The sequence below is a fragment of the Alexandromys fortis genome, unplaced genomic scaffold (genome assembly GCF_014885135.2).
Source record: "Alexandromys fortis isolate MF-2015 unplaced genomic scaffold, M_Fortis_MF-2015_v1.1 scaffold_530, whole genome shotgun sequence".
NCBI lineage: Eukaryota > Metazoa > Chordata > Mammalia > Rodentia > Cricetidae > Alexandromys > Alexandromys fortis.
In genome coordinates, this window is record NW_026068410.1 from 46,079 (window position 1) to 72,675 (window position 26,597).

The 26,597-nt window shown below is 42.2% G+C and overlaps 1 protein-coding gene across 3 annotated transcripts; it reads left to right on the top strand.

Moving 5' to 3' along the window:
* Window positions 1-26,597, top strand: LOC126495621 (NACHT, LRR and PYD domains-containing protein 1a-like). Of its 3 annotated transcripts, XM_050133220.1 has the most exons (11): window positions 1-249; window positions 998-1,168; window positions 2,345-2,434; window positions 4,503-4,594; window positions 7,090-7,189; window positions 8,377-8,600; window positions 14,041-14,303; window positions 14,828-14,953; window positions 15,814-15,955; window positions 23,340-23,384; window positions 24,318-26,597. In XM_050133220.1, exons 1-11 carry the CDS (start codon window positions 44-46, stop codon window positions 24,608-24,610), a joined length of 1,752 nt encoding a protein of 583 aa, XP_049989177.1. In that variant the 5' UTR covers window positions 1-43; the 3' UTR covers window positions 24,611-26,597. The 3 variants fall into 3 exon arrangements, with proteins under 3 accessions (XP_049989177.1, XP_049989175.1, XP_049989176.1); XM_050133218.1 differs by lacking the exons at window positions 1-249; window positions 998-1,168 and having other exon boundaries at window positions 2,346-2,434; window positions 4,447-4,594; XM_050133219.1 differs by lacking the exons at window positions 1-249; window positions 998-1,168; window positions 2,345-2,434 and adding an exon at window positions 2,883-3,931 and having other exon boundaries at window positions 4,447-4,594.

Genomic DNA, 26,597 nt, shown 5'->3' on the forward strand with positions numbered 1-26,597 from the left:
CATACTCTGCCTTGTGAGGCTGTGCACATCAGACCATGCACACATGAATCACATCTACCAAATATCTCTCTCCCTCAGGTCCAGGTGGACTCCAATCACTAATGCCACTTGTCAGGTTCTCTTCTCCACACTTGAGTTCACAGGAAGTCTGGAGGTGCTCGACCTAAGTGGAAATCCACTGAGCTACTGTGCAGTGCAGAGTCTCTGTAGGACACTGAGATGCCCTGGATGCCAACTAAGGATACTGTGGTGAGTCTGGCCTGGGTTCTTCCCTGAAGTAGAGAGGGACGGCAGGAAAACAAAGGCAAAAGCTGGACCTACAGTGAGGCTCTCTTTTAGTTACATATTCACCCTCTTGCCCACACCTGTAACAGAGGCCTAAATGTTATGACAAAGAAATGGAAAACAGATTCTAGTCTTAGAGATCATGAAATACTGACATTCATCAGGGAACCCCACTAACTATTGCTAACAGCAGGCCCATGAGGGCTCCAGTGGAACAAACATCCTGAGGAAGTGGCTGCAGGAGAGCTGAAGAGCACAGAGGAGGAGGCTAAATAAAGCAGAGGGAAAGAAAACTCCAGGCCAGGGAATGGTATCCTCACTTCCTCCTGCTCTCTTCCTTGTAACCAGCCTTCTGCTCTGTTTCTATGGACTCCATCTTTACTAAGATTTCACATGACTAGTGAGATCATGCCCTATTCTATGGCTGGTTAATGTCATGTTAAATGACTCTTGAAATACACTGGTGAGCTGTCCTGGGTCTCATGGAGGTCTGTCATGGCCAGTCACAGCAGAGCAGTGGGGCTCAACCTGTGCTCCATGATTCTGCAGCTCAGCTATGGGAAGCATGGGATTTTCCGCCCAGATGAGAAAAGGCACTAGAAAAGCTAAGACCTGCTAGCACCACGTGCCTAGACTCACAAAGGGAGACCTGAGCTCAGTTCCCAAGAGCAGTGATCCCCGGAGAATCTGATGGTGAGCATCTCCCATGCAGGCTTGTCAACTGTGGCCTCACATCCAGCCACTGTGAGGACCTGGCCTCAGTGCTCAGTGCCAGTTCCAGCCTGACTGAGCTAGACCTGCAGCTGAATGACCTGGGAGACCATGGTGTGAGGCAGCTGTGTAAGGGCCTGAGGAATCCTGCCTGCAAACTCAGAATCCTGTGGTAAGTAAAACCCTGGATTTCTATTCTAGGCAGGGGCAAAAGAAGGGACATGAGGGAGTGAAGAATACGGGATACGGAAAAGAAGTGGGAGGGGGAATGCATAGTCAGAGTGGCTCCTGACCAGCTGTGCCGCTTATACCTGAGACTTGGGCAAGTCACCATATTCTGTAAAATTCAGTTTCCTCATCTGTCAGGTGAAATGTCACACCCACCTCATGGATTCTAATGACATAAAGTGTAGGTAGCTGGGCACTGTGCAGTCATATGTATTAGCAAGGCTATTACCTTACCAGACTCCCAAGTTTGCCTTACTCCAGGACAGTGATTCAATCATTTATTCATTCATGAATACATATGTGCTTGCATCCATATCAGGACCCTCTGTGCTAAGCACTTGTCCAGGACTAGGGATACTATCACAAACAATCCTGCTAAAGCTGTGGGGGAAGAAACAGATAAAGATCGCCCACCAGCCCATGACACCATTGCCAAATTCTGCTGAACGCTATGGAGTCAACAGTATTGTGAGAATGTACTGTTGTAAGAGGGCCTGCTTTATTGGATGGCCCATGAGTGCTTTCCCTAGGCCTGATAGAGAAATAAGCTTTGATTGGGCCAACCTGGAGACAGCAGTCTGGGCAAAGGAAAAGTTGGAGAAAGCTCTAGAACAGAAAGTAGTTGAAGCCCTGGAAGGTCATTGGGTTTCACTACAGGAGCCTGAGGTGGTTCTCTGTTCAGAATCTCTATGGGGATATGGCCATGACCTCGATCTACTGGGAATGCTGGTAGTTATTCTGTGACCCCTTGTCAATATGAATCCCCTCATCTATGTCCATGTTCCCATCCCTGGGAGAGTCTCTATTTCCAGTGACTGACCTGTGGGAAGGGAGATAAAGGGCCAGCCCTTGTTTCAGCTCTGGAAAGTTCCAAAGATCTTCATGCTGGCTTCAGATCTCCCTGCACACTGACCACGTTCCACTAGGACTGTGTCATGGACACATCTCTGTCTGCTAAACCTGCTGTTCTCCATTATTTGTCCTGGATTTGTCTCAAGAATAAACTTAATAAAGCCCCTCACTTCCCATCTATAGACAGCAGAGTCAAGGATCCGGGACCCTGATGTTTCATATTTTTGTTGTGGATCCCAGGAAATATAGCTTCTTCTTGTACTTGCAGGCTGGATCTGTCCCCTCTCAGTGACCCAGTGATTATGGAGCTCAGGGCCCTGCAGGCAGAGAATCCACAGCTTCTCATCTCCAGCACATGGTAAGGAGTGGATACAGAACTCCTACTGGTCAACTCAGCCTCTATGTGGCTGGTCCATGACTGAGGTAGGACAGATATCCTGAGGTGATGGGAAAGAGAAACAGAGTCAGGAAGAAACCAGGAACCACAGAAACCAATGTCAGGAAGGCTTCTGTGTGGTGGGGAGGTTTCATTTAGCTTTCATCAAAAATAGAATCATATAACACGCCTATATAAATTCTATGATCAGAAAAAAGGATGTGAAAGGTGAGTTAGTGGTGAGTCCTCTGGGCACAGGAAGTGTGACAATGGTAGGCACCAGTAAACCAAAATACTGGAACAAGGAAAACAGAAACTACACTTTCAAAAGATCCAGAAATTCTCAGGGAACAAAAGCCACCATGGGGATCACTGTCCCAATCCTAATACTCAGACTCACATACACACAGGACTATGTGAATGTCACACACACACATTGCACTATGGGATACAGAGCCTCAGGGCTGGAAAGTCATTTTCCACCCCCAGGGGCTGTGTTGAAGCCCCATGCTCTCCCAGTTTAGTCAATTTCAGTTCATGACCATGAATTCCATCTGTGCTCAAGTTCCTACTGCCATGCCATACATGACAGGGAGGGTCTCTACATAGGATAGCGATCCATTCATTGAACAAACATTTGTGCAAGACCCGCTGTGCATCATTCACTGTTTGGGGATCTGAGGAAGCAGGATAACAAGGCAGACAGGTTCAACATTCATTATCTCAGTCCAGCAATGAGGGGATACTTGATTCCCCATAGTTCAAAGAAATTGTGCTGGGAACCCTATGAGTAAAGAGGTGGTCTGTCTGACTTCATCCAAAGCTGAGATGAGCTAAGGTGAGCTCTGAAAGATGAGAGTTGTGGGGTTGATAGGAGAAGAAAATTCAGGAAGAAACATAGGATAGGGAAGCAGAGAGTGAGCAGTTCCAATGAGGGACAGAAACCATGTGTGGATACCATCAGCTCTGCCTCAACATCACCTGAGCCCTCCACAGAAATGCAGGTTCTCAGGCCAAACTCCATCCCTGCTGACTCAGAATCTCAGATGGAACAGCTTTCTTCCGTGAGCTTTCTGATTTAGCAGCCTGTCCAGGTGACACTTTAAAGCAGGGATTTGAAAGCCACTGGTCTAGATTTGAGCAGGAAAGGGTGACATAGGAAGGTCTGGAGGGGACAGGGGCCACAGCAAGAACTATGAACCACCCTCAGAACCTTCTGCTACTCCCCAGAGGAAATAAGAGTCGTTTCAGCACCTCGGTCATGATGGAGCATCCTCACCCTTTATTTATGGTCAGCTTCTATGTAGAAAATGAACTAGAAGGGACCAGACCAGAAGCAGGGACACCTGCCAGAGGATGCTGCAGAGGATAAGAACCATGTTCACCCCATCCAGGGACAAGGATGGAGTCTGTGGAGGGGGAAGTTGTGAACAGAGTAGAGAGATTTAGAAGATACTATCTAGGTGCTTAGCATCCAAGGTGAGTGATTGTTTGTTTGTTTTATGCAGTTGTAACACAATGTCTGACACAGGGTGCTTAACATGAAGAATTGAGATTATTTCTTCCAGTTCTGGATACAAGGAAGAGCCAGGGCATGGACCCTGCATCTAAAGAATCCTTCCTGTTCCCTCTGATTGTGCAGCTGGGAGGGCTGAGAGTGAGAGACCAAGGTGGCTTTTGGACAAGTCCTGTCAGGGCACAGGAGTCTACTCCTGTGATGATGTCATTAACCCCTTCATGAGAGCAGAGCACTCGTGACCTCATTGTGTCTTATCCTTCATCTTGTCACACTGTGACACTGGGGATTAACTTTCTAATGAATAAACACTGGGGAACACACTCAAAGCAAAGGAGTGGTTGAGATGATCCCTGTTCTAGCACCATGGATGCCTGGGAGGATGGAGACTTTATAGAGTTCTGACCCAGAGAAAAATCATGGAACTGAGTTCAAATTCAGATGAGTTGGATTTTATGTTGGGATATTGTGTACACAGCCCTGGTTTCCATGGTTTCTCCTGACATCTGAGGGAAAGAACATATCTATATGTAGGAAACCATGTGTGATGATCCCTACTAAGAACCCGGAAGGAAAAGGAATGGGTAACAGAGTGACCTCATTCAAGCAACAGAGACCACAATCAGGTAAGTGAAGGGCTCAGACCCAGAGCATCATGATTACCAAATGGAGGAGCATCTGTGCGGAGGATGTCATCATTCCTTTCTTTATTTTTTTAGAATTTAATACACAAGTACTATATTTACATCATTTCCAGCCCTCATTCTGTCTGCTTCAACAATTCCTATTCCCCACCAACAAAGTCTGTCTCAAATTCATGAGCTGTTCTTAAGTATTATTGTTAATTACACGTATATTTACACATATATGCATATGTATATATAAGTACAACTTGATGAATCCATTTAGTGTTGGTCATTTGTATGTTTTACGTTGACCACTTGAAACTAGATAGCCTTTTAGGAAACTATTCCTCAAGAAGACTGATTTTATCCCTCTCCTACCAGCTATTAATGGCTTGTAGGTTTTCTTTTATTAAACTAACTTTTCTCATTTTACGTGCCAAAATTCATTTCCCACTCCCTCCCCTCCTCTTTCTCCCTGCATCTTCTCCCTCCTTCTCCCCATTCCACCCTCCATCCACTCCTCAGAGAGGATAAGCCTTCCCATAAGAAGTCAAAAAAATCTAGCACATTGCTTTGAGGCAGGACCAAGGCCCTTCCCACTATATCTAGGCTGAGCAAGGTATCCCTCCAGGGAGAATGGGTTCCAAAGAGTCAGAACACTCAGTAGAAATAAATCCTAGTCTCACTGCCAGTGGCCCCACAGTCTGCCCCAGCCATACAACTGTTACCCACATTCAGAGGGTCTATGCTGTATCCCATGCTGTAAGGCCTTAGTTGGAAGGCTTATTATTAGCTCAGGTAAGTTACGTAAGAGGGTATCCTCAGCAGGGTCTTGTTCTCTTTGCTCATATTCTCAATTCTCCTTCTTTTCGGCTGGATTTTGGGAGCTCAGCCCAATGCTCTGATGGGATTTATTGCATCTGCTTCCATATGTTGCTGGATGTAGGTTCTATGATGACATTTAAGATAGTCATCAGTCTGACTACAGGGCAAGGCCAGTTCAGGCACCCTCTCCACAATTGGTTGGGGACTTAGCTGGGGTCATCCTTATAAATTCTTGGGACTTTCTCTGGTGCAAGGACTGTTCATAGCAGAATTATTCATAATAGTCAGAACCTGGAATTAACCTTCAACTTAAGAATTGATAAAGAAAATGTGGTATATTTAAACAGTGGAGAACTACTCAGAGGTTAAAAAAAAATGACCTCTTGAAATTTGCATGCAAGTGGATGGAACTAGAAAAACTGCCCTGAGTGAGGTAACCCAGACCCAGAAAGATGACCATGGTGTGTAACCACTCATAGGTATTTCCTAGCTGTAAAGCAAAGAATATGAACCTATAGTTTAAGACCTCAGAGAAGCTAAGTAACTAGAAGAACCCTAAGAGAAACATACGTAAGTTCCCCCTGGGAAGGGGAAATAGACAAGATCTCCTGACAAAATTGGGAGCATGGGGTGTGGGGGAAAGGGAAAGTAGAAGGGGAGTTGGAGGGGAGCAGGAAGGAGAGCTAGGAAAAATGGGATGATCAAGATGGGGGAGGGACAGAGACAGAGAACAAGGAAAGAGACATCTTGATTGAGGGAGCCATTATGGGGCTAGCAAGAATGCTTATAGATTTTCATTTAGGAGTGGGGCATTATGAGATCTCCCCCATCCACATTAGCCTGTCAGCTAGTTCTGTCACTGTGAAGATCTTGTTGAGGCAAAGATACTGCTGAGATTTCATTGGTGGATTGTCCCAGTCAAATACAAAAAACAAAAAAAACAAAAACAAATTATCTGCAACAGATGCTGTGGAGGTAGTCATCGTTTGTATTCCTGTCTTTGGCATGGAACCGTACAGGCTCTCCAATAAGAGCACCACCCCTTGCAAGACATTCCACACTTAGAAACCAGAGGGAATACTGTTTGCTTCTTTCCCAGACTTTGTGGGCTGCTGATGCCCCATTTGCAAGTCTGTGACTTGCATTTGGCTCTGTACTATAGCTCTGTGTCTCATTCCTACCTGCTATGGCCTGGGACTCATCTCCCTATCCCTGCTCACCATATTATGAGCTATCTTCTTTTATTTTTTATCATACCACGTGAGACATACTAGAAAAATCGACACTTATGGACCAGTAAGAAAGAAACAATGCAGCTGGCATGGAGGCAGGTATTATGGTGGGATAGTTGCTTAAGAAGCACAGCAGAAAGACATACACACACACACACATAGTTTATTATAAATAATATATATTAATGTATTCAATTATATGTAAATGAAAAGGATGCAGGTAGCCTGATGAGCAGTGATAAAATCTTCAGGCATGCCTCCTGCTAATACCTAGGCGAGAGAACCTGGAAAAGAGTTAGTCATGGTCCAGCACTGGGAAAAGCTGGGGAGATGAGACTGAACAACACAGACTGACCTCTGTCTGGCCTTTTCTAGAGGAATGGTGTTCATCATTTACACCATTAATGACCTTTTACCCATCTTCCCCTGTCCCTCCAGATCACAAACACATGGAACCACAGGCTACTGAAGATGACTTCTGGGGCCCTACAGGACCTGTGGCTACAGAAGTGATTGACAGAGAAAAGAATCTATACAGGTGAGTGAGCTCCGCCTAGAAAATGTGACTTTCCCAATACACTTTCCACACTTTAAAAACTATTTACATTCCTCCTTTGTCATCACTGTCACAGAAGAGTGAGTCCAGGACATGAGATTTTACCACATACATTTCCCTATCTCTATGACTCTATTTTAATTCAGACAGGACCTTGTCTTCCATAACCAGCACACCATTACCACATCAACAGAGCTGTCCTGAATCCTTCATTCCATCTAAACAGTCTGTTCTCAACTTAGCTCATTATCTGAAATGTGTAGTGGTTGTTTTATTCATGGTGTAAGCAGTATCCCTGCCATCATTATATTTGGTTTCTTCAGTTTCTTAGATTTCCCTCCAACTCCTGCTTACTAACAACCACTGTGTGCCTAGAACCTAAGAACATAAGAATGCGTACTGCAGCCCTGACCTCTGAGAATTATAGTCTCATGAGTGATGAGTGACTATACCCACAGTCACGGTATCAGACATAACCTGGATCCTCCTCCAACAATGACACAGTCACTGTCTCAACTGGAGAAACTGTCACTTAAACTTCCTCCCACAGAAACTGACACCTGTACACCCACCAGTCACCAGGCAGGAAGAAAATCTGTGAAGATCTTGGTAAAGCATTGTTTCAGGGCCAAGGATTTACCACTAATAATTGCAGATAGACTCTTATTTTCGGGAAATATATCCTCAAGGAATATAAACACTAAAATCTGAAGGAAGGTGTACCTTAGTGGTAGAGCCCTTGCCTAGTGTGCACGAGGTCCTACATTGAGCCCCAGAACTACACACACACACACACACACACACACACACACACCACTTTCATCACCATCATCATCATCATCATCATCATCATCATCACCATCACCACCATCATCATCACCACAGGAATAGCTAACTGCTCCAGGTGTGTGTCACCTGTAGGTTTACTCTAGAACACTCAGTACTCTCAGGTCTAGAAGATGGTGTTGTAATTACCCTGTTTACAGATGAAGTAACAGATTTGGGGGTTAAATGACTTATTTAGTCAGGGATCCACCTACAGACCACAGAGGAAACAGAACTCAGAGTCATCTGGCTTAAGTCTGTTGTGTCCCCAACCCTTCACCTGGTCTGCATCCTGCAGGTGAACAGAGCTGGTGTTCACTGGTGTCTGCCTTTCCCTCTTCTAGAGTTCAGTTCCCTGGAGCTGGTTACTACCACTGTCCCAACATAGGACTCTGCTTTGTGGTAACAAGGGAAGCAACTATCGAGATTGGATTCTGTGCCTGGAGCCAACACCTGGACAAGACTCCGTTGCAGGAAAGTCACATGGTGGCGGGGCCTCTCTTTGACATCAAGGCTGAGCAGGGAGCTGTTGCTGCTGTGTTCCTCCCTCACTTTGTGGATCTCCGAGGTAACCAAGGGAAGGATAGGGAGTAGGGTGGAGGCCAGGAGGTGATGGTGCATGACTTTGATCCAAGCATTCAGTATGTAGAAACAGACAGATCTCTATTAGGTCGAGGCCAGTTTGGTCTGCAAAGTGAGTTCCAGGACAGCCAGGGCTACAGAAAAAAAACCCTGTCTCAAAAAAAAAAAAGAGTAAGGTGATGGAAATGGAGGACTTGAGAGGTCATATAGTACAGCGTAGGGTGTTGGGTGATGAGGAAAGGTCTATGACTTCCTTAGCAGGGCAGAGCCGGTTGTGAACAAAGACACTGAGATGTTTTGTCATCCCTTTGTCTATGATGTATTTTCTTTGAAGCACATGTCTCCAAGCCTTATACTTTATTTTATATTAACTAAAGGAGACCCTGAGTGGAAAGTGATATTCTCAGTAGCTATATTAACTGGTGATTAATAAGCACTCCTTACACAGCATATCTCACAAGAGTCCAGCGGGAAACAGAATAAATTGAACAATGTGAAGACATTGTTGGAAAGAAAAATAACAAGGATCATTTGGTACCCAAGGTTTACCAACACACCACTACATTGCTACAGGCGGGGAGAAAATGAGGTCTTCAGATTTCATTTGAGAACTGGAGCCACAGAATAATGGTGTCCTAAGGAAAGAGGGGAACTCATGAATTGTCCCAACCTCAGTCATCACCAAAAATTCCTTCAGAAGATAAATATAAGATTTCCTGTGAAATATCTCATGAAGAAAACCATTACTACAGCTCTCTGGAGGCTGAGACAAGAGAATTTGGAATGCAAGAGGAAATTAGACTATACAGCCAGACTCTGCTAAGTAAGGAAAACACAACAACATCAAGGAACCTGGTGTTGTACGAGTGGCTACTGGGGTCAGTTACTTCTTTGGCTACAAGGAGCACAGGAATAAGTCCACCATGGACACCAGGAGAATCCAGCTTACAGCAGAAGTTCCTTGTTATAAAGGTGATGAGCAGCCACTAGGGGGAAACCCAACAACTAAGGAAGAATTGAAAAGTAAAATAGAAACACAGGCTGCTCCAGTCAATTGGAGAACAATGAATAGAAAACAAGTTAAGCATACCTGGGTTAAAGATATTCATAGTTAACAGCAAGCCCACAAGAAGAAAAAAGAAGATGAAGAAATCAAGCAGGAATAAGTTGAAAACCTCAAAAACAAATAAAATTAATAGTGACATGCATACAAGAAGATCCTGAGCTCCTGAACCTGACAGGGAGCACTGCTGCATGGATGGGGCCTCCCTAATGTTTCCCTGACCAGTCTAGCACACTGAGCTCTTCGTCCCCCTCACCCAGTACTTGCCACACTCTCCACTCAAGCTTCTTCCCCACAGGTCACCATCTTCACTGTTTTTGACTGCCACTCTCAGATCAAAAAATGTCCCCACTGAATACTGTAAGGAAAGGATTCTGTTACAGTGTATGGAAGCCACATACACGTAGGAAGGACAGTCCCAGGGCCAGGTGGTAGCACATACCATTAATATCAGAATTTCCAAGGCTAAAGCAGGAGAAATATGTCATATCCACAAATAGTCAGTAAGTTCCTGTATATAAAACCCAAAATGAGAAAAGAAATGAAAGTAATTGGTAAGTCAGCTTCTTGGTTTAAAAAAAAATCTGGTATTAGCAATAAAAATTCCAGCATCCCATGTTACCCTCAAGACATGGCAAAGTCCTGATTAGCATTTACTCTATGAAAAATCCTAAGTTATTAAAACATTTTAAATGCCAAATTATGAAGATCTCGGAAAGATTTGAAGAATATCTGTTTAACTGAAATATATCTATATATATCTAGAAACCCTAATTAGCATGACTACAAGCTTGACTATTATAGATGACTCTCTATTAACCTATTTTTTAATTATACATTGCATTTTTAAATGAGCTGCACAAACACAATACCTTAATCAAGAGCAGAAATACATATACATGGTATAACAAAATCGACCTTAAAGTTGTATCAATAAACCAAGATCCATACCAATGCAAAGTATTCATCTCTATATCATATCTCCTTTTAAATGTAAACAAGCATTTATAAACAATATTTGGGAATATGGACATAGTTTACAACAACCCTAAGAAGGGAAGGTGGAGAGGTACAGCATCTCCCCAAATTTTGTCAAAATGGCAAAGCACAAAGCGTGAGTAAGTGCCAGCTTCTGGTACTGGGACTGAATATGACTTGGGGACAGCCAGGGTTTCAAGGCCCCACACGGGTACACAGGAGACATTGTAGTGCTGGTGGCTCTATCTGATACTGTTACCTAGCATCACTGATTGAAATTCCAAGCTACACCACTTCCTAGAGCACCAAGGTCATTGTCTCATTCATTGCTACTTATTGATTCCAAGCAATCACCCAAGAGAAATAGAAATGTTCTCTGCTAAACAATAAACATTGCAATTCTGTTTGTCATGGTGCGAGTTGAAGCAAACTCAGTGCTGAAAGGACAGGCAAATGGTGGATGGCAGAGTGGTGCCTAAATTAGCAGGGGTCACATCAGGGTGACAAATGACATTCAACATCGTGATTCTGCCCAGTGTCAACTTGGCACACAGGCACATCACTTTAAGTCATAACTTTCTGCCTCAGTCCTCTGAAAATCTGGTTTTCTCTCATAATGCGAAGTACACTCCAATTACAAGGGTCCATGGGTTAAAAAAAAATAAATCCATAAAGACCACCTCTTATCTGAAATTCAAGGCAGTGACTTCACTATGAGCTCCAATAAAATAGAAAAGAATTTGCATACTCTCAACATACTATGACACAGAATAGACATTTCCATGCCAAAATAGAAGAAACAGGGCACACCAAGGAATTATCAATCCACAGCAACATAAACTCCATCAGCATAAACACCAAATCCTGCAGCTTCATATCCAGCTGTGGAGCTCATGATGTCATTCACTGGTCTCCAAAGGACAAAGGTAGCTCCACCCCTCCAGTTCTATCACATGAAGCACACGTAGCCTCTCCTTAGACTATCTCTCTACTCCTTGCCTAAAACTTTCTTGAGCAGAAATAATATGTGGTTCTGGCTTCTACAACATCCACGGATTTCCATTCCACCTTAGGCTTCATTTTCAAAGGTCCATAGAATGAGCTCACAGGATCCTTGGAGGTTCTTTGACTTGGGAATATTGTCTGGCCTCACTGCTATCTGAAACTGTGCAGCAATGAAGAAGGATGCTTAAAAGAAATCCCACACTAGCTCAGAATTGAGAATAATTGATGGTTATTTAATTAGGGGTAGACTCACAAATCAGAATCCTCTGCTGGAAGGGAGAACAGGAACCAAATCCTGCAGCCAGAAAATAGGCCAGATGCCTATTTTACATCGGCATAAATAGTATAAGATGCCATGCCCAAGTGTGTGGGTAGCATAAAGGGTCTTGGCTGTAGGATTTCCTGTAGCACAGCATGTCTCAGTGACCAATCACTCTAGCATCTTTCATGCCTAAAAACTATAGGGAAGACACTGCCAAGTGCTGCTGGCAGCTTGAGGTGTGGTTACCCTGACCCATAGCTGAATAATGGGCTGACCATGGGGAAACACTTCCTTGGGTATTTGCATTTGTGGAACAGGGAACACAACCACTTAATGCTTTCTGCTTTGAAATGAATTTTGATCTTCACAAAATGAGCCCATGAAGAGTGAGATTTTGGCCTCAGGACATCTTTCCTATTGTCACTATGCTTTCCGTGCAGTGACACTGATCTCTAATATTTACAACTGATTTTTCTTTTTGAAAAAAAGGTGAATGCTTTCTGTCTCAGAATTTTTCCTGCCAAATTAGTCTTTTACATTTAAATTCAACTTCACTCATATACAGGGCATTTATGCACTGAAACTAGATTCTTGGACAAAGTGTCTCATGAATGGCACCTTTTACAGTTCTCAAGAGAAACCTTCCACCTCTCTGAAAGTGTTATGGACTGGCCTCCACCCCCTCTCTCAGCATTCTTGTCTTCCCTGCTTCCAAAAGAATGTACCCATAAGCTCTGCTTTCAGCATAGAAGGGCTTTCCTAAGGACCAAACTCTTCCACATTCCAGCCCAAAACACTTCCAAAAGCCTAGGATCCATGTAACCAGTGCACATTATAGCATTAACCCAACTCCTGGTATCAATTTTCTATCCAAGTTTACAAGTTATCAAACTCTTGTAGCTCAAAAAAAATATCTAACTAAAGAAATTTAGAGGAAAGATTTATTTGGCACACACTTTAGAGAACAGTTCATCAAGGCATGGAGATCTGAGAACAATGACCTTGCAATGCCTGATAAATTGTGTCAACAGAGGGAAGAGAACCCACTAAATGCTTATACTCATATGACCATCTCCATTTTACACAACCCTGGATCCTAGTCCATAGATCCCACAGTGGTTAGGTCCTCCCAAATCTTTAACCCAATCAAAATAATTTCTTTCTATCATGCCCTGAAGCCTGTATCCAAGGTGATTCTAGATTTCATCAAGCTCACATTTGACAATATGTTTCCATGGATGCATCCAACATGTCTTCAGTGAACAAAGATAGGTATCCCTGGTCTCTTTCATAACAGCAAACTCCATCCTACAACAAGCACATTAGTGGACACTACACTCCAAAGACACTGAGGTTGGTGATGGCAGCACCTCAGAGACCTAATGGATGGGCAGTCTCTAACAATGGCCTCTGAGGCTGTATTCATTGTAGGATCCATAGATGAGACCATCAAAAATTTCCATTGTACTGTGAATGCTCCTCCAGCAGCAAGACAGGTCAAAGCCAAGGCTGCTCCAATGAGTGGTAATCTGCACGAGTCACTATGGTAGCACATCACAGTCACCTCACAGCATGGTGAACCAATAGTATGGAAATGTTTTATTAATCTGCTATGTTCTCAGTGGGAATTAATTAATAAAACTTAAGATTTTCTTGTTCATGGCTTTTCAATTAAACAAAAAATAACCAAAAGCTGAAAATACATCATGACCAAAGCAGCTTATAGAAGAAAGATTTGGGAATGGTTAGAGTTTCGGAGTTAAGAGTCCATGACCATCATGGCAGACAGCATGGCAGCAGCAGGCAGGCATAGCACTGGAGCAGAGCTGAAAGCTCATGTCCTTAGTGACAAGGAAGAGAGAGAGAAATAAAACTGGAAACAATAAAAACTTCTTTTGAAGAGGAGGAGGAGTAGGAGGAGGAGGAGGAGAAAAGACAAGACCTCAAATCCTATTCTAGTGTCACATCTCCCACTCCTTCTCAAGCAGTTCCACCAAATACAGTCACCAGTTCTCATTCTAAGCACAACCACCATTCCAAATCTTGAGGCTCTTTTTCCAGCCAAGCACAGTTCAGTAGAAACACTAAATCCCTCTCATTGAATCTGTTCTTTCACAGAGGGACAGGTGGATACCTCCTGGTTTCGTGTGGCCCACTTTCAAGAACACGGGGTGGTCCTAGAAGTGCCAGCCAGGGTGGAGCAGTGCTACACAGTCTTGGAAAACCCAAGTTTCTCTCCAATTGGAGTTCTACTGAGAATTATGTCTGCTGTCGGACATTTAATCCCCATCACTTCTGTCACATTGATTTACTATTACCTCAATCTCCAGGATGTCACCCTTCATCTCTACCTGATCCCCAATGCCGAGGCCATTCAGAAGGTAACACTGAGTGCCAGAAATGTGGGGCTAGGGTGGATTGACAGGATACTTGAAAATATAGCTATCCCTTTGGAGAAATTCTCCANATACTTGAAAATATAGCTATCCCTTTGGAGAAATTCTCCACTTGGAGTGGGAAATAGTTCTATAAGGAGAGTCCTGGTAATTATGAATCTGCAGTCTTCTTGGCCCCCTTACAACAGAGGTTTTTCAACTGCCGTTAACACCCCTTTATCTCTATCCATCCTTCTATGGCCTCTTTCTACCCATCAGAATGGAAATTCTCCATATCCAACATGTAGCCAACTCCCTTCTTCTCTGTCAGGGACACAGTTCCCACAATGACCCTGACAGAGGCCAGTAATTAGTAATCTATATGGCAGAATACAAGTCAAAAGGTTTCCCTGGAGGTGACATCACCCCATCACACAAAAATGCACTGATCGACCAACACACCTTATTCAGACCAGTTAACTGTGGCAGTACTGAAATCTATTTAAATCTCTGTCTGCAATATTCCCCAGGCCATTGATGAACAAGAAATGAGGTTTCAGTTTGTTCGAATACACAAGCCACCCCCAGTAGACTCTCTTTACATTGGATCACGGTACATAGTGTCTGCTTCCAAGAACCTGGAAATCATTCCAAAGGTAAACATCCAGGGGTTTGCTATTCTACAGGATCAGATGCCAGATATGGGGCAGGTTACAAGGATTTACAGCAAACTGAGATTGGAGAGCAATGATTTGGGCTTTGGGATGAGCAAGAAAACTTCCAAATTAAGTGTAAAGCAATTTAAGTGATCACACAGAAGGTCTGGTAAACTGAGGAGTTGGTTTTAATATGGCACAGAGAAGGGCACAGCCTACAGTGCAGCAAGTCCTGGGTCAAGGACTTCAGGATGAGCTCTCACTCATCGTGGATTGAACTGAAAGGTCTCCTACAGGTGTAAATGTTAAACACTTGATCCCCAGTTACTGCTAGTGTTTGGGGAGTTGTGAAACAAATGTGTGAGGCCTGACCATCACAAGCAGGCCACTAGTGGAAGGCCTTGATGGTTATAGCATCAACCTGCTCCTCACCTCAGACTTGGATTCCTGATCCTGGTATAACAAGCTATGCCACAAGCTCCTGCCATAAAGAACAGAGCCACAGTTTACATGTGTTCCCCATCATGAAACTAAACAACATAAGCCCTCCTTAAGTTGTTTCCTGCCATGTTTTTGTCAGAGTGATGAGAAAAGGAATAATGTGTGGGCTAAGCTGGGCCCATTAGCATACTCTATATCTTCTGTAGCTACATTCTTTCTATGTCCCCTTCCACAATGTTCCAGCCTTCTGTGTAAAGATGTGCATTCAAAAGCTATGGGTTAACTCATTGCAAAAGACACACAGTATCTAAGCCAGGGTCTACTATGGTGTGCAAAAATAAGAAAGCACAGGGGTGTGGAAAACGCTTGTTCTCTTGAGTAGAGGCTTCTGAAACAGAATCTCTCCTCGCCCCCTTCAGGAACTGGAGCTGTGCTACCGAAGCCCCAGGGAATCCCAGCTCTTCTCTGAGATCTATGTTGGCCACATGGATTCAGAGATTAAACTGAAAATCACAGACAAGAAGACTGGAAATCTCAAATGGGAAGCCTTGCTGAATCCAGGTAAAATTAGTTTAGATCCAGATACTCAAAAGGTTGAAAAAGGCAATGAATTGGGAAGGTGTGTTGTCATTAATTCTTGGTGTCATGAAATAGTCAGATCAGTTATGTGGCTTTTGCTAGAACCAAAACAGGTGATTAGAGTTAGAGTGAGTGCAATGGGGGTGGGGGAAGCAGGAAAAGGTGAAGAGAAGAGGAGAACAGAAGAGGAGCAGGGACAGAGGAGAAGAGAGGGAGAGAAGCCAAAAGGAGGAGGTGGGAAGCCTATTCCAGGATGGGCCTCCAGTGTCCCAGTTCTTCCAACTGTGCAATCATAGTTTCCAGTACCATTCTCAGTGTCCATGCAATTATGAGTGCACTAGTGTGTGTGTTCATTCATCACACCACAGTCCTCATGACAATTACTGCTGCAGAACCAATCTTTCAACGTATGATCACAGAACATGTTACATCCAAACCATTGCATACCCTGAGCCCTATTTTCTCAGTCCTATATCGTGATTTCTACTTCCAGTGCCCTAGAAATGACAGATTTTGAGATGCACAAAGCATCTAGTAACAATTCACATTTAAATGTGAACAGTGAAAATGAAGGGATTTTCCATCATGAGATTCTTAATCTTAAAATCCCTTTGTTTTTTGACAATTTTATACATGCATACAATGCATTCTAAGAATTCCATCCAAAACAAACCTTATCTCCCTCCTGCTCCTGCAAGCCCCTCTTCTTTTCTACAGATCTCCTCCCCACATTCATTATCGCTTGTGTCTCACAGAGTTTAAGTAGGATCATCTGTGTGCCTGTGGGTTTTGAACTACCCAGTAGAGAAGCAAGTGGGTTCATCAGTGGGTACAGATGGATTGTATAGATCCTGTTCTCCAATAATCTACTATTTGTCTATAGTAAAGCCCTAAGTAGTACTGTCCCTGTGAGCTTCTTCCCCATGTCTAGGGCCCTCTTGTGTGGGTCCAGAGGCAGTAGGTGCAGGTGCTATGAGTTCATGATGGCCATGGTCATGTCATGCTTAGATGAGAGCACCTTTTATCCATATTTTCTTCATATCTTCACAGTCCTTCCCCATATTTTCTGTGCCTGCATTATTTCCAATTTCTCTTCCACAGTGTTCCTAGATCCTCGAGGAGCGATATAATTATCTACTTATAGGGATGAGTACTCTACCATCCCTTATTCTCAGTATCCTGCACAGCTGAAGGTATCTGCAGTCACCTCCATTCACAGCAAAGAGAGGCTTTTCTGGTGAAGACTGAAAGTAGCCTTTGTCTGAGGTGTAAACATTGACATTTACAAGGGAATTGACACTATGTACCTTTATGTAGGCAGTAATAGTTTTTCTAAGGGCCTAAGACCTTCAAAGACCTGAGTTTGTTTGTTTTAATTTAAAATGCTTAGAGTTGGATTCTATCCTGTGTTGTGGGCCTGAAGTGTAATCAGGAAGCCACTGGGTGCTCACATCACAGATGTGCCATGACTGCTGCAAGGGATCAGCTGTCCTGGCAGCATGGTTGCTGATGTCTTTTCTTCCTCAGCAGCCAGCACAACATCATCGTACACTAAAAACTTAGCATCAAAAGGAATCTTCCAACTCAGGTCCAGCTTGGAGTCTCTATACCATGTAGCCAAAATGTGTGCTGTCTTCAGCAGTATGGTCTTATCCACTAGTTCTGATGGAACAGAGAAGAATGAATGTCCCTGTATTGTCTTGGGAACCCCCATGGCCTCCCTGCCCAACAGCTCCTATGGAGATATCCCACTCCTGGAACTGACTTTTGTTTGTGAAACTCACTGCTTCTAGGATCTCCCATTTGAATCTTCATAGGGTATCTTGTATTCTAACTCTTCTATGAATTTTGTATTGGGTTACAAATAATAGGTTTCATTGTGACTTTTAAATACTGTCTTTAATATTTAAAACCCACCCCCTTATCTCCTCCATCCACAATCCTCCTGCTGTTTGAACATTTTGATCCACAGTATTCTCTGTCTGCCCTCATTTTATCAATGTGCTACTAATTGCATTTCCTAGCTCTTGTGAACAGAACTTCAATGAGCATGGCTATGCAAATGTCTCCATAGTAGAATATATATTCATTTGAATATATTACCAGGAGTGATGTGGCTGGTTATGTGGTAGTTCTACTTCTAGATCTTAAGAAGTCTCCAGAGTGATTACCACAGTGGCTGCACTAGTTTACAATTCCACAGGCAGTGTATTATAAGCAGAGACTGCTGTTTTCTTTCTGAGCCATCCAGACCCGAATACTTACACAAAAACTGTATTAATTACAACACTGTTTGGCAGGCAGCACCAGCATATTCCTAGCTAGTTGTTGCATCTTAACTCGTTTCTATTATTTTATATTTTAGCACAAGGCTTGTGGTCTTTTTACCTCACACCTTGCTCTTTGGGAGGCTCAAAACTGCTTCTTTATTAGCCAATGTTAAATAAAAACATTCACAGCATAAAGATGGGACTCCCACACCATCTCTCCTTTTCTGTCTAAATAAAAAGGAAGGTTTTAACTTTAACATAATAAAATTACATTTAACAAAATAGGTATCAAGCAAGAATTGCAATTACAATATTTAGTCTTTTTGTACCTGGCAACATAAAGAAAATATTCTATCTATTTTATCTTTGTGAGCCTAAAGCTTCATATCTAATTTATGTTTTATCATAAGAAAGAAAAACTAAAACTATTACTAAAACTAAAACTCTAACAAAGAATCCAGAAGGATATAATATTACCTAAGCAAACAGGAAGTTCATTGTAAGCAACTTTCAAAACTCCAGAATTGACAGAAACATCTCGTTGCCTGGACAGTCACCCAAAGTTCTTCTATGATGTTGGGGAATTAATCTTCAGCCTACATGCCCATAGTATCTGGCAAACTTTTCCATGAAGCAGGAAATTTGAGAGACTGTTTTGCCTATATTGGCAGTTTGGCAGTCACTTTCTTCTGTGTCCTGCAGAATGTCTAGCAGACTCCTTCATGAAGCAGCAACCCTGAAGGACTGGCTCATCTTCTTTTGACAAGTTCAGCAGTCATTTTTCTGTGGGTCCTGCATGTCCAGTTTATTCAGCATGCCATCAGGCAGTCCAGAAAAGAGCAGTTTTTTGCCCAAATGACTAGCCTTTTCATATTCAAGGCAAATTCCATAATGAATTTTTTCAATACGCGTAAATTTCCTTGAAGTTTTCACTGTAGGGAAAGTCTAGGTTCTTAAATTCTTCTAAATGTCACATTCTGTAGGTTTTTGAAGTGTTGAAGATTATCTCTCTCACTTAAATATATCTTCTGTATACCTAGAAAATCTAACTAACATGACTATAAGTATGATTATTATAAATGAATATCTAGTAATCTGTAATTTTTAATTATATATTACGTTTTAAATGAGCTGTATAAACATTTAAAAAAGGACATAAATATACATACAATGAAATTTACCTTAAATTTGTATCAATTCACCAAAGTCCATACCAATGAAACGTATTTATTTCTCTAACATATCCCCCCACATTTTTTTAGAAAGAGATTGACTGTGACCATTAACTACTTATAATCAACCCCCCTTTTACTAAAAACAATAATTTTGAAAATTTGGGCATTATTTTCTCTAAATTGCTTCCTGCTGTTCATTGGATGAAGTATTTTTAAGGTTCATGAAGACCTTTCTGGGACTCTTGTTCCATCAAACTACATTAGCCTGGAAGTAATCCACAGGTTCCCATCTTCTGTGGAAACAAAAGCAGAACCTCTGTTTTAAAGTAACATATCCTTAGACTCAAGTTTTGAAGTCAAGATAACTTTAAAAGATACATGTTGGTTTAGCTTAGCAGTCCCAGAATCAAATGTTTTTCAGCAGTTAACTCAAAGCAACAATAAAAACCCTCAATCATGCACATAATCCACTCTGTGTATTTTCCATCTTTATATGGCTTATTTTTCTCTTACTTTTTAATATTTATTGTATTATCTTTACTCATTTAATCTATGACTGAACTCTTTCTTCTCTCTCTTCTAAGACCATCTACATTTATCCAACACTGTGACACATTCAGAGGTCTTTTTTGTCTGAACCTATCTTATTGTGTATCTGTAATCATTTTCTGATCAGGAGAATTTATTTAAATGCTAAGCTGGCATGGCTAGGACTAACCATGTGGCTTTGCCTGTTGACTCCTCCCTGTCAAACTTCGAGGAGTTATGTTCATAGCCTCTGAGATTCATTCTGTCTGTCTTAGCTCCAGGGACACAGCAAGTCTATGTCAACATTAAGCACCTTGTAACACTCTGCTCACAAACTCCATTTAAGTGCTCTGTAGCAGGACCTTCCAAAAGAGACAGAGCCATTCATGCCACCAACATGAACCAGGAAGTCATCTCTTGAAGAAGCTGTGATTCTGCTTTCTGCCAGAAAACAAAGCCTATCTGAAAAAAATGTGGCTACCAAAAAACTCCAATTGACTCCCATTTTGTGGAACTAGAAGCCCTTTAAGCTTTCTGAGGCTTTATGTGGATGTACGTGGATGAACATTGGGAGCCATTATGTAAACAGAGACTTAAGTTTCATTTCCCAGCCACCCAGATCTGAATAATCACACAAAACTATATAAATTACAGCACTGTCTGGCCAACACTCAGGTATATTCATAGCTAGCTCTTACATCTTATATTAACTGATTTCTATTATTTTGTATTTTACCACAAGGCTCTTGATTTGTTACCTCACATCTTGCTTCTTGGCTCACTACATGGCATCTGCTTGACTCTGCCTTCTTTCCTCCTGCATTCAATTTAGTTTTCCAACCTAGTGTCATTCTACCCTGCCAAAAACCAAAACAGCTTCTTTATTAACCAATGGTAATAAAGCATACAGAGGGGAATCCCACATCATTTTATGAATGTTCCTCTGTCCCAAGTGAACTCCAGCGTTTGTTAACATTTGTATCCTTGATACTGGACTTTCTCAGGGATGAGAGGGAATCATAACAAATTGTAACCTGTATTTCCCTACTTTCAAAGTTTTTTCTAGACATGTGTGTTTCCTCCTTTGACAGTTCTGCTGTTATTCCTATGGCAATCCTCTGCATTGTGCCATTTCCTTGTTATTTAGGTTTTCTGACCCAAATATATTCCCATTACTAATCTGTCAGATGTTACCTGGGAATAGTTCCTCCCATTTTTAACTGCATATAAGTTTCCTTTGCTATGCAGAACTTTTTGAGTGTCCTGACATCCAATTTACCAAGTTTTGGTTTCACTTCCTGTGTTACCAGAATCTTATTCACACAATCCTGACATATACTGATTTGTTGAAATGTTCTGCCTATGTTTGTTCTATAAGTTTCAGGGTGTTGGGGCACAAATTAAGGTCTTTGATCATTTATAGTTAATTTTTTAAAGGTGTAATCTAGGCATCTAGTTTGATTCTTCCGTACAGTGCTAAGTAGTTTTCCAGGACCACTCGTTTAACAGCCTGTCTTTTATACAAAGTACATTTGGGGTTCTTTGTCAAAGTCAAGGTAGGTATGGTTGTATAAACTTTTATCTAGGTTTCGAGTCTATTCTATTGATCTGCACATCTTTTTGTGCCAATACCGTGCTGTTTTTACTACTAGATCTCTAGTACTGGTTAGAAAGAAGGTGTGATGAAGTTTTCTACAAAATCATTTTTGTTCAGAATTACCTTGGAAATCTTATATCTTTAGTGGTTCCACATGAATTTCAGCATTTTTCCACTCTATTTGTGAAGAATGTCCATGCCATATTAATCAAGACTGCATTGAGTGTGTAGTGTGCTTTTAATAGAGTAGATATTTTCACACAATTGATTCTTCTAAACAAAGAATATGGGGGGGGAGGATGTCTTTTCATCTTCTAAAGCCTTCTTCAATTTCTTCCATTTACATGTATATATAATTTGTATATACATATAAATATATATCTCAAATTTTTCCTTATAGATTTCTTTCATTTCTATGGTTAGGTTTCTATCCCACAAGTTTGTATTTTTATTTATTCACTTGTTGGCCAGTAATTCTTTCATATTTTCAATCTCACATGGGCAATTGGAAACATAATTGTTAAATGTTCTTTAGTGAAATAACAGTGCAGTCTTAGTTCAGCATCCACAATGCCAAAACCAATTCCCATTATCAGTACCTCTGGGGATGCCCAGCCCTTGATAGCAGTCTAACAGTCATGCTTCCTGCTCCTGAACTGCTAGAAACAGGCTCCTCATGTGGTCAGAGAACAGCCTTTGCTCAGCTTTCCCTGAGTGAGGCACAAGAGAACTGACCTGCCCCAGCATCAGCCAGTGTTCAAATCTCACTCCAGCATTTCCTCTTTGGATGATCTTGGGAAATGACTTAATTCATTTGAGTCTGACCTTCCTCGCCTATAAACCAAAGATCAGAAGGAGTACCTTGTAAGATGTTTGGAAAGTTTAAACACTGTTCATACACATGCCACAGTGTGATTCTTAGCTGATGGGAGCAATGTTGCTATTTTTCTTTATTAAGCCAACAACTTCCTCATGATTTTGTTAATTCTCTTCTTTGAGATTAATTGAGATCTATTCTCTTCCATCGAGGAAAAGTATTAAAATACTGGAAGATTAAAATCATGCCTCACTTGTATCCCCAATCTCACATTTGGGTTTTTAAATTCATTGTCACTCAAATCACTTTCTTCATTAGATGCTCCAGTTTATCTACAAGTCAGGATGCACCAAGATGGTCCAGATAGCATGGAGTGTAAGCAACATCATCCTTCTTTCATACAAATGTATTCAGAAATTCCAAAACTACAAACTGGGTCCTTGGGATGATTTCCCTAAACTGTTAGAGCACAGTGAACTTAGAATCTTCTCAAACACTTGGGATTATTCATGAGCTGAAATTTACTAACCCCCTTCACTGAGTGTGAAAATTCACTCGCTATTTCCTGGTGTGCAGTCTCACATCATCTTGAGTCTGCCATCAAATCAGGAACACATATTCATGGCATGTAAGTGTACAAGGTCAAACAAGGACAAAAAATGGTTTTCTACTCAGAAACAAATGTCGAATATTTTAAACCAGTAAGGGACTTCATACATTCTCCACAGAAAATATAATCTAGGATAAAATTGAGGCTGTGATCCTGTGGGAGAAATGTCTATTGCCATGCACATGTCTTCTCTCTCAATGATAGGTCTGGTTCCACGAGTCCTTGTGTAAGGAATTGTTCACCTTTCAGATTATGTCAGAATTTCTTTAATTGATTCTCAAAATCTCAGGCATGGTTGGGAGTTGCTCAAGCTGCACTGACTGTTGGTGACAGGCATCATTACAGATGATCATCTCTCCTTTCTTCCAGGAGACCTCAGGCCTGCACAGCCCATGATCCCTGCAGTCCACAAAGGTCAGTAACACTTATACAAGGCCAGAAACGCCAATAGTATTCCGCAGGTAGATTATCTGATCCTTGAGAGAAGATCAGTGAGAAAGGAGGGAGGCTCACTTTGCAAACCTTACCAGGACAGGTAGGCCATGTACCTGCCCCAGGGCAGAGTTTCTCTCATTCCTCTTGGCTTCCCTTGTTGAAAATAACCCCACCCTATGGCACAAATAATAAATACCCAGAGACTGATATTGGGGTTCAACCTGAAGATCAGAAAAGCAAAGTGGCCAGTTACTGGCTCTTACCTCTGCCCCAGACTGAAGTGGGTCTAGATCCTGAATCCACAAACTCCCAAACTCCACAACCCACACTTCACAGTACACTGAGGTCCTGTCTCTTACCCCTTATATTACTCTCTCTACTCAGCCATATCACTCCTGTCTCCACCTCCCTAGTGCTCGGTTTAAAATATGTTACCCCAAGGGCTGGGATCTCCTTAGTGTGAGCTCTATTACTCTTTTAGACAGATTTAATCTTCTGTAGCCCAGGCTGGCTTTGAACTACCAGAGACCCTTCTGCCTCTGTCTCTTAAGTCCTGGGATTAAAGGTGTGCCATCACTCCCTGGCCTGTATGGCTGACTAGTATGACTGTTTTGCTCTCTAATCTTCAGGCAAACTTTGTTTATTAAAACACAAATAATACATTACTATTCTACCCACTCCCAAACTGAACACTTACCATAAACCCTTCCTCCAAGTTAGGTAGAGTGTCAGACTAATAACTGGCCTCAGGAAGGGTACAGATTTTTTTCTCATGACTTCCCAGAGGAGGAAGGGAACCAGGGGTGCACAATGCAGATGAGATATGTTAAAAAATTAAAACAAAAACTGAGCAGACAGTGGAAAAAATCGTGGAGGACCCTTTCTATGCTCAGTGTCAGTCTTCACTCCTAGATGCTCCTGCCTTGCTACACTTTGTGGACCAGCATCGGGAGCAGCTGGTGGCCCGAGTGACATCAGTAGACCCTCTCTTGGACAAGCTGCATGGTCTGGTGCTGAGTGAAGAGGAGTATGAGGAGGTGCGGGCTGAAACCACCACCCAAAAGAAGATGCGGAAGCTCTTCAGCTCTAGCCGGTCCTGGACCAGGGCCTGCAAAGAGCAAGTCTACCGAGCTCTGAAGGAAACACATCCTCACTTGATCATGGAACTCCTTGAGCAGTCAGGAGGTGTCTCTGTGGGATCCTGACATCTTAGTGGCTGAGGGGTGAGAACTCTTCTTTGATTCCTGACTCTTCCTGATCATCCTTTGGCCTCCAGTTTCTCCATTTATAAACCAGTGGCCATCTGAGTTGCCCTTCAAATGGCAATGTTTCCAGGACACCTCTTGGGGATGCAGATGTCCCTCTTGGCTCTCCCCATTCTGTTCATATGGGATGTGCATCTCAGGAAACTTCCAGTGGAGCCAGTAAGTCTATTCAGCCTTATCCAGCTGGCATACGGCCGGAGTGTCCAGTCTCAAAACCACCTGACCAACCATGATACAAGCAGAACTGGGAGCATGGGGATGGAGACAATGAGATGGTGCTTTCCCTGGAAAATGAATTCTTATGAATAGGAAAGGAAGGGGGCTTCTTAAATATTTCCCACCCTCAGTTTTTGTTGTCTTTATTGATTCTATTTCTATTTTCACGTCTTGAACAACTTTATAATTTTCTTCCTCTGTTTCTTTGTATTTTTAAATTTTTTATAGTTTTTTTTATTGAGCTCTACATTTTTCTCTGCTCCCTTCCCTGCCTCTCCTCTCTCCCACCAGCCCTCCCCAAAGGTCCCCATACTCCCAATTTACTCAGGAGATCTTGTCTTTTTCTACTTTCTACTTCCCATGTAGATTAGATTTATGGAAGTCTATCTTAGTGTCCTCATTGTTGTCTAAGTTCTCTGGCATTGTGGTTTGTAGGCTCGCTTTCTTTGGTTTATGTTTAAAAACCACCTATGAGTGAGTACATGTGGTAATTGTCTTTCTGTGTCTGGGTTACCTCACTCAACGTTTTCTAGCTTCATCCATTTTCCTGCAAAATTAAAAATGTCGGTATTTTTTCTGCTGTGTAGTACTCCGTAGTGTAAATAGACCATGTTTTCCTTATCCATTCTTTGATCAAGAGGCATTAGGTTGCTTAAAGGTCCTAGTTATGACAAACAATGCTGCTATGAACATAGTTGAGCACATGTCCTTATGGGCACGATTGAGCATCCTTTGGATATATACCCAAAAGTGGTGTTACTGAGTCTGGAGGAAGGCTGCCAAGATCACAAACACTGATGACAACTTATGCTGGAGAGGTTGTGGGGGGAAGGGAACACTTCTGCATTGCTGCTGGGAATGCAAGCTGGTACAAACCCTTTGAATGACAGTGTGGCAATTTCTCAGAAAATTAGGAAACAGCCTTCCACAAGACCCAGTGTTTTTTAAATTTTTTTAAAGGGATTTGTTCATTTCCTCACATTGTTTGTGTTCTACTGGATTTCTTTAAGGGGTTTACTAATTTAATCTTTGAGGACCTCTGTCATCTCCATACAGGCTTTTGAGATCTTTTTTTCTTGTGCTTTAACTGTGTTGGAATATCCAGGGCTATCTGGGCTCTAGTGGAGACCTATTGAAATGGATGTTATTGATTGTGCTTTTATGCTGGCATCTAGGCATCTGGAATTGGAATGATTATAGGTCTAGGTGCTAATATCTGAATTTGTTTTCGTTTAGGTGGGTGTTTTGTACCTTGCTTACTGTTTATTCTGATTATAGGAGAGTGTGATGGGTGTTTGCTGCCTGGTAGGAAGTTTTATGCACCTAATATTTGTGGTCAGTGAGGTTTCCCAGAAAATTTTATTTCTTATCATTGACAGCTGGCTGTTAGGAATGGGGCTAGGCTAAGAGTCCGAAGGAATTCACAGGAGGGAGGAGATCAGAGTGTTCTACAAGGACCTGCTTCTTTAGTCTCTTATGAGACTAAATAATAGGAGGTGTTGGGTCCCTAGATGACAGGCCTTCGCACCCCGGCTTGATCTGTTTTGCACTCTTGTGGTTGGTTGAAAACAGGAACCAAAACGGGAAAGAAACTGTTGTTTTCAGTAATGTTTCTAAGGATGTTTACCCCTAAGCCATGTGAGTTACAGTGATGAGCTTTCCCACTTTTGCTGGCTTGTCCTCCCCTGCTGAGGGCTTTATATACTGTGTG